Source organism: Erithacus rubecula (assembly GCF_903797595.1).
Source record: "Erithacus rubecula genome assembly, chromosome: 2".
Classification (NCBI taxonomy): domain Eukaryota; kingdom Metazoa; phylum Chordata; class Aves; order Passeriformes; family Muscicapidae; genus Erithacus; species Erithacus rubecula.
This window is the reverse complement of record NC_136685.1, coordinates 19,784,190-19,798,427: the sequence shown is the minus strand read 5'-3', so window position 1 is coordinate 19,798,427 and position 14,238 is coordinate 19,784,190. Positions and strand designations below refer to the sequence as shown.

Sequence of the window (14,238 nt, the reverse complement as noted above, 5' to 3'; positions counted from 1 at the left end):
TTTTAAGGTCCTAACATACATTCTGTCTCCCTCTATTAGCTTATCAATCAATTATCAATCAAAAATTACAAAAATGGTAAAAAATTGTTTTAGTCCTAAACTATATGGGTATTTCAGACTCCTATTAAAATTGAAGTATTAACTGCTTAGGTACTTGCTGCACTTCAACATAAATATGTGTAATTGGCTCCACTGGATTTTCCTTTAAGAAAGGGGATTGTTAGAGAAATGCAGAGAAAAAAATGGTTCTGTGCTGCTTCATAGTGGATCAGATTCAAAAATGATGCAAACCAGGTATAAATTGTCCAGGAGAAATGAGGATGTAGCAGTGCAGCATAACATGCATTAACTTGTCACTCAGTCAAGAAAAAGTGTAAAACATCAAATAGTTTTGTAAGGATTGATACTTTAAGTGCCAGACCCTCACATACACAAGATTGCCCAGCAGTGCCAAAGTTGGCACAGAGAGGGCTACAAATGACCTGTTCTGTAAACCACAATAATTTTTTTTAAATGTGCTGTCTGATGCCATCCAGGCAGCATCGGTCACAAAGCAAAATATCAGGTGCTATGACAGTACTACAGAGTAGCCAGGAAGAAAATTCCAGCAGTGGAAAACTGGCAATTTGGTGGTTTTGGTACACACAGTAGAAACACAATGAAGATTTCCTGATAATTCATAATAACAATTTAACTGATGTTGCTGGAAGCCGAATATCCCTCTTAATCTACACTGCATTTGTCTAAACTTGCTGAAAGTTGCTGTTGTTACAGCCACAGAAGTCAGTTACTCCACCCATATTTCAGTTCCAAAAAGTTTATACTGGAAATAAAGTTACTAAAAGAAGTCAATTGAGATATAAGACCTTATATTTGACCTTCACAGATGCAAGGCAGTAGGAGAAATGTGATCTATTTGATGAAATAGCAGTGGCTGTAGGTGACATTCAGAACACCTTTCAAAAGGCAGCTTTTTAAAAAATCACCACTTTTGGTCCATTTGCAAGATAAAATCACCTGAGGGGTTTTTACAAATCAATATAACCATTAAGCACTTAGTCAAAATAACATTATTTAGGCTGAGATCACAAAGTTAGCTGGATGATGAATATACATGAAAGCACCATCAATTAAAGGAAATGGTTGTGGCAGGAGTAAACTGGATTTTCTGTTTTGTAAGAAGGTTTATTCAAAAGGAGGATAATTACTCTGCAGGGAGCCTAGAGCTGTCCTGGGGACAGAGGTCCCAGGGGCAGGTTGCTGAAGGCACACAGCTCCTCTGAGCACCACAGCACCAGCAGAAACACAATGCAGGAGCCCAGGCTGCTGCTAGAGCTTCTGCTTTGCACTAGGAAATTCAACACCAACCCTGAAATTGTTTCAGAAGAAGAAAAAGAGACCTTCTCATAATGAAAGGCAAATCTCATCCTGTATCAAAAGAGTAGTCAGTTTTTGGAATTGTCTTTTGGTGCATACTGTTCTAGCCAAAGGCTTTGGAAGTCCCAGCTAACATGACTGTCCCTGAAATGCCCTGAAATCTCTCCACTGTTCTCCATCATGGTCATTAGGAATTCGGAGTTACTCCTAAAATAAAAATGTACATATGGATGCCTAACAGTTACTTCTCAAAACACAGAATGATGATCATTAAAAAAACATTAAAAAATCAAAGGGGACATTTGAGAAAAAAAAAAAAATCTCAGACACTAAAAGAGTTTATTTCTTACATGCAGAATTAATTATTTGATGCTTTTTCTAACAAAGTATGAATGTCAAAAATAAGAATGAAATTTAAAAGAGGGGGTGTTGGGACACATCTTTTTATATATGTCTCATTACAACTTGCATCTACACCAGTCTCTGACTCCAAACATCATTAAAAGGAGACTGTAGTGTCAAACAGGCGAGTTTGATTGTACAAAATAATCAGCTTTTCTCAGTCAAATTCTGAAATGGCAGTAAGGGGTTTCCTTCTTGAATCAGTAATACCTTTAAAGTTCAGTCATAAGAAAAATATTTTAAAATGCTTAGTTTTAACATGTGTAGCCTCTGGTATTTAATTAAGAAAAATGGATCTGTTAGAATGAAGACAAAAGGTTGAATCAGACTTTGGATTCAAGTAAATCAGTAAATCAGTCTGTTTGGATCCAAGCTTGCCATTTTCAATGTGTGCCCTCACTGACTGCCTCAAAACCTACGCTGATGATTGGGGTCTCTACTTTATTCTTTCACTGCTGGAGCAGTTATGTGCTCAGGCTGCACAGAAAAAAAGAGATATTTGCTCCATTGCCTGACCCTAGACCGGCCCCTGAACGCAAATCAAGTCCTTCAGAGTGCTCCTTTAACACACCCACTTGTATTTAAATTGAAATATTGTCTGTATGTGGGTGTAGGGCAGGCAAGGCAAACGTGGCACATACAGTCCAGGGTTCTCCAGCCCTTTCCTTTGCTCCTCCCTGGAAAGGTCCACACCTCTGCTTGCTGATCTGGTTGTGAAAGATCCTGTAATTTCTGAGGGCTTTCCATGTTCAGGAGTTTCTCCATTTTTAAGGTAGTTGAGAATGTTTTTTTTTAATTGCAAGGATATTCAAACCTTTCAAAAATAGTCATTAAAACTTACCAATGTCATACTGTGATTGAAATTCAAGAGATAATTTTGGTTTTAATTAAGTTAACTCTTTTAATTAAATTCTGAATAAATTTCTCTCTAACATAATCAGAGAGATACTTTAGTTGTTAACCCTTCTGCTTCTTCCCTTTTCTCATTCAGGCCTCCATGATGAGTCCTAGCCAGTAAAGAGACCAGAGAGTTTCTCAATAGAGAGAGTCTTGAGTTTGGTTATCTGTGAAAAGACCCTGTCTATTTATTTTGGGATTAAACAGTAAGAAACAGTGAGAGATATATATATCACTATTATATATATATATATGAGATATAAAAATATCACTGTGATATTTTTATGAGATTTTTTTTTGTAAGGACTGCTTACACGTAGATGATTTTTATCAGCACAGGCTGCACTTTATTTAAACTACATATATTAAAGCATTGCCTGGATATTATTCATTTATAACTTTGTAATCTTTTTTCCTGTTGGATCATTTTGACATGTCTTGTGATTAAGTTAACCTGGATATTTGTTACATCCTAAAGTCAGATGTTAATTGGTAGTCTCATGTTGGCAAAGTCTGTAAGGGCAAAATGTTGCATTTATTCTGTGCCAGTACTTTAAGCAGAGTCTTTTAGTAACAGTGAATTACATAGGATCTTCAAGACAGTTTTTGGGAACTATACATGGGAGTCTATCTCACATCAGTCACTGAAAAAACCCAGTCATCCAGGTCTAAGTTAGTTGTCCAATCACTTTTAGAATTTCTGTGAGAAAAATAAGCAATTCTGGGGGCAATTCGTGCCCATTTTAGATGCTTATTTTACCAGGAAATGAATCATCCTATGCTTTTCTCTGTCAGCCATAAAGACAACCAAGGACAGCCAGCTCAAATTAGGACATCTAAGTTTTTCCAGTTACCATCACTGAAAGTGTTAAGTAACAAGTGGGCCTGGCAGTTGATTTAGTTGACATGGTGGTGTCCAGTCACAGGTTGGACTCGATGACCTTGGAGGTCTTATCCAAACTTAGTGATTCTGTGGTGCTATGAAATGCCCAAAGGGATGATAAAAACCCCAGCCCAAAGCTCTGTTCCTGTGGCACACTGGTTTGGGACATAACCCCTCCTGTCTTTTGTTACCAGTGCTCTTTGGAAAGGTGGGAGCTTCATCTCCCCTGCTCCTCATCCTCTGTGAGCTGCATGGTAAAGCAAATCTGAATGGAACTTGCCTGCAGTAAGGACTGAAACCCAGTTTCTAGCACCTTGAGCCCTTCTGCTGAAACTACTGCATAGCAGCCAGTACCAGCTTTGCCCAAGGTATCTTTGTAACTCCAGACAGGAATGAAGGGCAAACCTTCTGTATTTCTGTAATTTTTAACATTGAATTAGAAGTTTGAGGCACTAGATTAGACCATGCTTTTAATCCCATTGAAAATGTTGATATTGAAGACAGTGGAATCTGTCCAATTCCTACCAGCTCAGGATCTGGACCATTATATTAACTTATTATTGACACAGATAAGAACTGTGCTTCCTATATATAACTTTTTTTACAAAGATTTTCAAAATAATGCATCACTGAGACACTGCTGCCAAATAAATTACATATTAAAAACCTATTTTTTTAAGCAGCATCTGTCTTTGACATCTCTCTGATAAACAGAATCTGTGCAGTACTTTTAAAAACCACTGAAATCATTAGTATGACACATAACCTCAATTAAAATTTACTGAAATAAGGCAAAATTACTGGATGAGGTTTTTTTTTTTTAAAAAAAAAAAAGAAAAAAGAAAAATCTGTGTGGGCGACAGGTTAGTCTCAATACTCAGAGCAGATCCTTCAGTTCTGAACTTCTATCTGATTTTGTACAGGAAACTAACAATTAAGTGGAAATGTGACCACTAAATTTGGAAAAAGCTGGAGCCTCTACAGTCTCCCTGGAGAAGAAATGTATAAAAGGAATTACTATAATCAAGTAATTCAATGTGCAAGATGTTACCTCCATATTGAGAAAACTGAGGTCTGTAGGCAGCTCCATGTTACATAAATGATAAATATGTTTTGACAGTGTAATTAATGTTAGTCTCAAAACAGAAATGCAAATCAAACAAGACATCAAGATCAGAAACCGTAGGCCTTTGCTAAAATTAAAAGAGATGTGGGCAACACAAACCTCATAGATTGCTGATGGACTGGTTACAAAGGGTTCTATTTTAGATCAGTTAATTAGCAAGAAATTACAGCCTAACCAGTATCCTGTAGATGGCACAGCAAAGTGCTGACAGCTGTACTGCTCTTCTAAACAGTTCCTATGTGCCTCTAAAATACTGAAGTTGCATTAAAAAGCACCATCTCAGTTTTTCAGTTACAGGAAGGAAAAATGTTCCTTTAACTATATTTCATTTTCAAAATGCATGTGCAGCTTTTCAGGAATACAGACTGCATTTGTCCCATCAACAACACAGTTAGAGACAAAGAGAAAAAAAGTTCCATACAGTAAGAATCACTCTCCTTGTGCCATTCTTTTCACATGGAAATGAAACAAAAATACTGAAAATGTTTTTCTGTAGAATTTGTTCTTGAACGCCCATGTAGCCTTTTCATTTGGTTGAATTAATTTTCATCAGCCTCCTAAACCCCCTCATGAATGTTATGTAGGCTTATAATTGGTTTTGTTTTTTCTTTATTCTATTCTCTTTCTTACAGTAACTATGTGTAGTTTGTAATTTTATTTAACTTACAGTAAGGAATTTTAAAATGAAGAGGATGAGAAAAACAATTATTTTTTTGTTTGTTTCTCAAAAACCCTTAAGGAAATGTTGCATCATTTTATCACTATATTATGATAATAGTCTGCATTAAAGAACTTAAGTGATTACTAGATATTTTAAACAAATGCAATTCAATGCCTTTAAACAATTAATCCACAGAGATTACAAGTCTGGACACAAACCCAGAGTGCACTGTTTTGTCAAATCCAATTTTACCCAAGAAGCAGTTGGATGGAGTCAGTATGGGTGTCAAAACCAGTGCTAAAAAAGCTACTTGTAGGCTCGCAGCCCTGTATTAAGGTGTAAAAAAGGATGCTGCTGTGTTTTGACCTTTCAGACTTGTAAGTCAGAGCCTGGTTCTCTCAGTTTCCCTTGGTTTCAGTGGGACCCGATTTTAACCTTAGTTTTCATCCTAAAATGCAATTTGAATAGATTTAACTTTTGCCTTAGATTAATTAAAATTAGGTAGCTATACAATGCTATAATTGTAGGCCATTTTAATAGACAACAGAGAGAAACAGGTATATCCAGAGCACCACGTCTTTCATAATGGGTACAAGTTGTAAAGGACATATATATCCATTGGCTATAGTTGGATATTAAGGTGATTGCCTTCAACACCTACATTTTAGATATATGGATCACATGAGATGAACTTTCATGACTGAAATTTCTATAATTTCTTGACTGGAGGAAGGAGACAGAGAGTGGAAATACATGTATTTTTCTGGACACAGGAATGTCCCACAAGGTAAAGAAATGCATATAAAATTAATGTTGATGTGTCTTTGATATGCTGTGCTCATTCTTAGAAAGCCAAGTGGTATTTTACTCACTTCAACTATCTTCCATAACTCTGGATGTCCTCTAATTGTCCTTGAGGAGTAGTAGTGTGCTGTTGGGATTACTCTGGTGTTTGTGGTTTCCAATGTGTAATTTTTAATGGACTATATATTGAGACTGAACCTTGGCCTTACAGCAAGTAAGACTTTGTCAGGAACTATCAAAGTGCTATTCATTGACAATAAAACACCTCAGTGTAGGTTGAGGTTTGTTGATTCTATGTTGGGGCACAATAGGATCCATACACTGTATTCAGTCTGTAACTCACCAAAATACAGGTACCAAAGCCTTCCTCCCTAAACAACAGCCTCTTGTCTAGAATGATGCAATTCTCTTCTAGGTCCTGTGTAGGTGTCTGAAATGTCTCAAATTGTACCAGTCAATTTCCTTTGATTAGTTTGTTGTCCTGGGGACTTAGACAACTTAGATTGCACAAAAGCATCTATGTTAATTGACTTGACCTGAAGGCTAACCCAACACAGTTCAACTAACCTGTCTGGTCAAAGGCTAATTCTGCCAGGTTATGCCCTAGGAATTCACCAATTTTAGTGTCTTTATTTTTTCTGATATTCTGGAAAAAAATCTTTCCAACGTGTTTTAAGTATCAGGTTTATCACTTGTCTTTCTAGGGTAGATCTGAGTCTGAAAAAGTTTCCTGATTCAGAAATGGCTCAAATGATGTTTGTATCACTGGCACAGTCTATCATTACTGCTCCTGACACATATATCTTCAACAAAAAACCAGGACTGAACACATGCAGAGCTTCTGAGAAGACTCATTAGTGGTTATTTTCTTTCACAGGAGGAGAAGCACAGGCAGGATCCTTCCTTCTTTTCCAGTGCAAAGGAGCACAATGAGCTGGTGCTTCCAGGGTCACCCATCCTGTGTGCTTCCCTCAGCTGCACAGACAAAGCCCTCTGGCAACCTCAGGTGAATAGCTGGGCTGAGATTTACATCTGCCACTGTCAGCTTCTACCACATCAGGAAAGGTTCAAACTGAGCAGTGAACCACCTTCCTTGCATGTTATATTTTTCTGATAAATTCTTCTTCTTCTTTTTTTTTTTTTTTTTTTTTTTTTTTTTTTTTTTTTTTTTTTTCCATATAATACCATAAATAAAACATAGCTGAGAAAACTGTGAACAGCATAGCTTTGAAGCCAAATTCAGCCAGGGGAGGCAGCATAGGTGTCCTTTTTAATAAAAAAAGAGCCAGATGTCTGGCAAATCCAGAGGGTTATGGAGGAATTTTGTCAAGCACAGAACAGCAGGAGCAAGAGAGAAACAGTCATTACACATTTTTAAACTAACCATAGATGGAAGGCAGTGACTTCATTTTTTATCTTTGACTCTGAATATAATCTGCACCAGCGAGAATGAAAATTATGAAAAGCTCCTGGCTTACTGTTCCAACTGCTTTCATGCCTCATCAGCTTGAAGAGGCCAGGCAGCCCTGATTAGCACAGCCTTACTCCATCTCCAGGAATCCCAGAGCTGTGAACAGCTGTGACAGCCCCTTGGCCATCCTGTCGAGCTCCTTGAACCAAAGTGTTTGTGTCACCTTCATCCTAGACTTCCTGGGCCATTTCTGCCATGTAGAGCTGCTCTTGAACAGCAGAATCAGCACAGCAACAGAACTTCAGTATCTTAAAAAAATTAAAGACTAATTATGCTCTCCAGATACACCCAGAGCAATGAAAATTATGTGTCCGTATCCAAGTATAGAACTGGGCTCATGATTAGTTAGGGTAAGATTTATTCTCACAGTATAGGAACACAAGTTGGCACAGCATCAAAGGATTAACTCAGGATGCCTAAATGCTCCCAGAGATAGATGGTGTTTCCTGCAGAGAGTTAGAGTGTCAGATAATTCCATAGAGCCCCAACAGTAATTAAAGAAAGTCAACATAATAAATTATGATTAATAACACAGCCTCCTATACCTTATTTGGACTCAATGCTTTGTATCTTTAAACATACCTGTTGTGGATTCCACTGCTAGCTATTACTTAGCAATGGATACCAGTAAAATCCTCTCAGACTGAGCATTTATTGCTATAGAGAGAACAGAAATAGGGGAGATGTTACTTCATGCATAGGTTTTCCCCTATTTGGCTGGATTTTATAGCCATAGTGCATCAGATTAAGAAGATCCAAACAGCCACCTGGATGAAGTATCACGTATTTGAGGAAATAAAAGAAAACCACACATCTGTTGCTCACAAATAATTTTTAAGAATTGAAGAGCATTTCCCCCCTAAATTTTTATATTTATACACATTTATAAAATTCCTTCTGAGCTTTTTCTTCCCCAAGCTGAGCAGTCCTGACACTTATGTTTTTTCTCTGGGAGGACTGCCATATGCAGTAGCACCATGGCTTTTTCCCCCCTTTGGTATTTTCATATGTGACAAAAAACCTCACAAACCAGAAAAAACTAAAAACAATAACACTAATGTTATTAGTGTTCAGATAGCAACCAGTGAAACAGTGCTTTTAGAGTTTGAAGGTGTAGCCATGCTATGGAACAGTACAATTTCTCCACAAAATATCATATTCTCATTAATTTACTTTTGTAAGTACATGACTATGCAATCAGTTCACTGACCATGAGAATTTTGTGGCTAAATATCAAACATGGGCTGTAAAAATTCCCCTTACAGAGCCCTTTATTTGAAAATGGAATGCTGAAAATAGCTTGAAGTCAAGGGAAGGGAAACCTGCAATTCCTCAGGCATCCTGAGTATTGTAGGAGCTCTAATTGAAAACTCCCTGATCCAATGTGACCTTATTTGAATTAATTGATTTTGGAATTAGTGTTGAATAGTTCAGTAAATGTGGAATTCTCTGAAGTTTACTCATTGCCAAGCAGAGTCCAGCTGACTAGCAAAAGTAAAATGACCCAAAGACAGTTCCCTACTTTTCATTTTCCCTCAATGAAATCTTTAGCAGGCATGAGCTCAGTTGAGCTACCTGCTATGAATCAGAAAGAAGGAGGTGTGTGCAGAGCTGAGAGAATCATTAAAGTTGGAAAAATCTGACAGATTGCATTATGCCATGTTTTCTAGAAAAATGAAAAAACTTTATGCAGTATACTGGAAACTTAGGGCTAGGAATACAGTTACTAGCAATGCTAAATCCAGCAATGCTTCATGCTAAAATTTTTTCAAGATTAGCAGAAAATCCCTGAAGTGGGAGAAATTATTTTGGACATTGAATGTAGGACAGAAATCCAGGATGCCTTTATGTATCCTGACCAAGTACCCATTGTGCTGAAGTGTGTAGCTAGGTGGATTTTTAAAATCATTAATCCATTCATTTATCATTAATCCAGCCAAAAATACTGTTTTAGCCAAAAAAAAAAAAAAAAAAAAAAAAAATTTAAAAAAAAAAAAAAAGGTTAGAGGAATACATGGAGTTGTTTTAAGAAACTGAAAATGATCCTTTTCATCAGACTAAAAATCAAAGAACCAAAGAACTTCACAGAGGCTGCTTAGTCCATGCTTGTTGCTGGAGAAGGATTTTTTACATCTAATTCAGTCACCTATTTAGTATTTCTGGCTAGTTGTTTCGATTTGAATATAAAAGCAATATACACTGAGAAGATATTCCATCTGGTGGGTAAACATCCTGAGCAGTGGTCCAGAGAGGAAATGTTTATCTCAATAAATATGAAAGTGTCTTATGCAATGAATATAATATCATCAGGAGAAAATATGTGTGCCCCCACATCTGAACAGATGATAAGTTGGTGTTCAAGTTGGCCAGAAGTGCAAATATCAAGTTATTCTCTCTATCTCTGTCTCAGGGAAGGGATTGCAGCTTGTTCTTCTGTTTCACAAGAGACCATCCTAACTGCTACCTGCATTGCCATTGCAATTCAGTGTTTCTGCATTCACAGTAAAACCACAGAAAAAAACCTGTGAGGAGACATCCTGAAATAGTCTATAACATACAGAGTGATTAATATAAAGGACTCTCTCTACATAGAGAACTTGTAGGAAAAATAAGCTGACCTTCTCAGACGAAGGGGAAACTAGGGAGGGGGTTATTAATATTTTCCAGAGGTCCTTGCTGGTTATGTTTTCATAGAACAGGCTGCAGTATCTGAACTGGTTTTGAGTAAGAGAAGCCAGGTGCTGCAGTTGGGACGAGGTGTCCCTGCAGCCCTGCTCCCGACTGCTGCCCCATTCCCCAGCAGGACTCTACAGCCAGGGCTGGCTGTGGGCTCAGCTGTGGTGGCTCAGCCCCATCCCCCTGCAGCCTGTGCTCCCACTGCACCGTGCCACCCTCCTGTCCCACGGGAAGGGTCTGCCCAGCTCCTGTGGCATGGGGAGCTTGCACAACAGGGAACCAGGCTGCCACTGCCTGGGAAAGTGACCCAGTTTCTATGAACTCTTCCTGAAAAGTGAAGCTCTGCTTGCAGGAGTAGCAGAGCTGTAAATCAGTAGCACTTAGGATGACTCCTGCATTCAGTGACTTCCCATTCAGGAAATTACATGTTGTCTGTGATGGAGGAACGAGGTGGGAGGCAGCAGCAGCTGGAGCTGTATTTTCTCAGCTGTGCATCTGACAGCTGTGACTGGATACGGTTCAGAGGCAGAAAGCATATGCTGCCATTCAGGGCTTTTAACATCAACTATCTTTTACTGGGTTCATTATCTCCTCACAAAATGAAATGTGATGGCTAGAAATTCCCTAATCTCAGTGAAACAAGAGTCTCAGCAGGGGTGACACAGAGGCCAGGTCTGGCTTACCATGGCCAGCAATGCTGGCTGCCTCCCTGCACTGTCACTTGTCTCTCTCATTTACACCTGGGGCAGCAGGGAGTGCCCTGGGCCTGTCACAGTCTCCTTCAGAGGGGGAGAAATTCCACAAATAATTAAACTGCATGGATCCATGCAGAAGTCGTGTGTTCTTTAGCACCAATGTTTCATTGGGCTTTCTCTGTGAAGCTGTATGCAGTTAAGAAGAGCCCAATGCTGGTAGTTCATTTTCCATTAGAAAATCCTGTTAGCATAGTCCCTTAATAATATCCCACATAATATTCACTATAGTTGCAACCTCCTGGAAGTTGTTAATTCATCTAGGAATATTTTAGTAAAATGCATGCTGTAAATATATATTCTATACTTTTGTAGTTGAATTCGGAGATCAAATAATACAATTTTATTTTAGGTTTACATTTTTAGTTACAAGAATTAATTTTTAGCTAAGCCTGTGTGTTATGAACCAATTGCTTTATGACAATGATAAGGGGCAGTCATGACCTATATAACTAAAATTGAATGGAATAATTAAATTGAAATGGCTGTTAATTTTCTAAAAAAAATCTTTAGTTTCTTTGCCAAGAAGAATTTGTTACATCAGAAGCAAAAAAGAAGTTAATGTAATTTTCCTACGAATTCAAAAGACTGAATTGGAACTAAAAGCTGATGTGAAAGTCTGACCTTTCTGACATTTATTTGAATGTCAAATATCTAGTAACATCATTTTCACATTTCAGGCAACTGCTTCTTTTACAATTTTCAGAAAGGAATGAAGTAAGATTTTTGTAAAAGTTATAGTAAGGATAGAAAAGGCAGCATCTCCCTCCAAAGTGACAAGGACTGAAGACAGAAAAATGTAAGCATTACACCTAGGATTTTAAAAACAAGAACTTGTTTGGCAACTGAAATTTCCCTTGAAAGTGAATCACATAATCCTTACTCTTCTTGAATATCAGATAATTATTTCTGATTTTCATATTTACTTTATAGAGAAGCTGAGGACAAACTTTCTCAGAGATGACATTTTAATTACAGAATTACACTCAGAGCCACATACAGTCCATAGGCATGGAAATAATTTCGGATCAGGAAAACACCTCAAATAATCTTTTTTCTACAGATTGCCAATATCACCTCACCACAACAATGAAGAAGAATTACATTGTGAGCAAGAAAATCTATCTGATAAATAATTTCTGAGATGAAGAAGTTACATGTGAAAAGAAGCTTAAAATTTTCAAAAGCACAGTATTTAATCAGAAGACTATTAATCAATGCAAAACATTTTTCATGAGTATGAAAATCCTGTAATGTAAACATACTTACTACCTAATCTTGTATTTTCCAAAAAATATTATATTATTCAGCTTTGTCACTCTGAGGGAAATAAATTCTTTCAACCAAGTAACCAAGGTAATTCTTGGTAACCAAGGTAATTCTGAAAATATTCCAATTCAGTGCATGGAGTCAGACTCCAAAATAAGCATCTATTTGTGTCTTTTGCCATGGAAGGTGTCTTCATAATGATCACATAGTAATATATGATAAAGATGAAAATTAGTCCCTGGGGTAGCAATAAGATCTCATTTTATATCATGATAGCACCTCTATTAATCAAAGAACAGAAATATCCCTAGAGGGGGCACTGTAAGCAACAATTTCTAGTTTTACACAAAGTTTTATATAACAATTAAAATACTATGCTTAAGATAAAAGAACATTTTATGCTACTTCTGGTATGCAAATATTTGTTATTCAACCACAGCTTCCTTTCTAAGCTCCCAATGTTCTGTTATACAACAGATGGGTCAGGCAAATAATTTAAAAGTATTTTTATATGATACATTTTGAACTCATTTTTACCTTTTTGTAGATGGGTAGCCTGCACTACAACTTAATGTGGCAAGGACACTATCATAATTAGGAACTGGCATTAACGTATTTGAAAATGTAGAAGTGAATTTGGATCAATTTACCAAGAATACATATTTCCTATAGATTCCACTTAAATTATTTAATGGCTCTCTGTGCAATCTTTTCCCTACCAATATATGCTAAAATTCAAAAATGTATAAAGCTATTGTCTTTGCTAAGCAACTAATAAGAAAAAAGAAAGTGCCAGAAGAATGTTAAAAGATCATAACAGTGAGTGTTGTAAGAATGAATGCTAATGGCTGCTGCTGAGTAATAGCAGTTGTGTGAGGCTTGCCAAAACGTTTACAATTCAATGCACCAGTACAGTTGGTTACAATTTTCCTAAAAGTAATTAATTACCTTTTACATTAACTGCCTTCGAGTATTTAGACCAATTTTTAAAAATTTTACTTCTCTTTTTTTTGGCACTTAGGTAACAACCTAAACTAAAATTAGCACAACTAACCTCATTTAGAAGAGCAGTTACTTGATAGATAAAACACATTAATGTCTAACAATATTGAAATGATACCATTTGCACTTGTATTTTTATATTTGCACCTAGATAACTATATGTATGTGAAATGGAGGTCAAAAATCCAGGTCCATTACAATATGCATGCAAGATTCCTCCCAGAAGGAGCTGATTCCAAGATGGTCACAATGGTACAGTATTACAAACATAAGAATGCTGGTATCAAACATTATCCTTACACAGGGAAAATGTTTCTAGAGTGAAAGATCCTTTTAGAAAACAAGCTGATATGCTTTTACATGCAGAGCAGTGGAAGGTCAGTGGAGACTTGCTTACCTGTGGTTGACCTGATGGTTGAGGTGATGTTGGAAGATGCCAGTGCAGGTATACATTCATCATCCTGGGAATAGCCTGCCTGAATGGCACGCAAGTAACTGTGGCTCCTTGTCCGGAAACATCCAGGGAGGTCAAGGGCATCCATTGCCTGAGCTTCAACTTCACTAAACACTGATTCACACACCGATTCAAACTGTCCATTAACCTCTGCTTCACTCATCTGAATAAACAACAACAATGCATTTGATTTTTGACTTGCTTTTTGTGATCATCACGGCCTCAACATCTCAAATGGACACCTGTACATTGATGAAGAACTGTTTTAGCAAATAGTTAAAATGTAGTAATCCCTTCTGATCACATTCACATTGTTTAACTTACATCAGCTGTTTACATGTATATTAAATGTGTCTATATTAAATGCATCACACATGCCATACATTAATGCTACATTTCATATCTTTTGGCATAGTTGAGCAGGGACCCAAGCCAAAGTCACTGCCTGCTTAACTGGGTTAGCA

General features: G+C 37.2%; 1 protein-coding gene across 4 annotated transcripts in view; it reads right to left on the bottom strand.

Moving 5' to 3' along the window:
- Positions 1-14,238, bottom strand: part of DLGAP2 (DLG associated protein 2) — a 438,256-nt gene that overhangs the window by 33,399 nt on the left and 390,619 nt on the right. For all 4 annotated transcript variants that reach the window (XM_079325551.1, XM_079325552.1, XM_079325553.1 and 1 more), the window contains one exon: positions 13,718-13,937. In XM_079325551.1, coding sequence (XP_079181677.1) covers positions 13,718-13,937 — 220 coding nt within the window. The remainder of the gene's footprint in view (positions 1-13,717; positions 13,938-14,238) is intronic.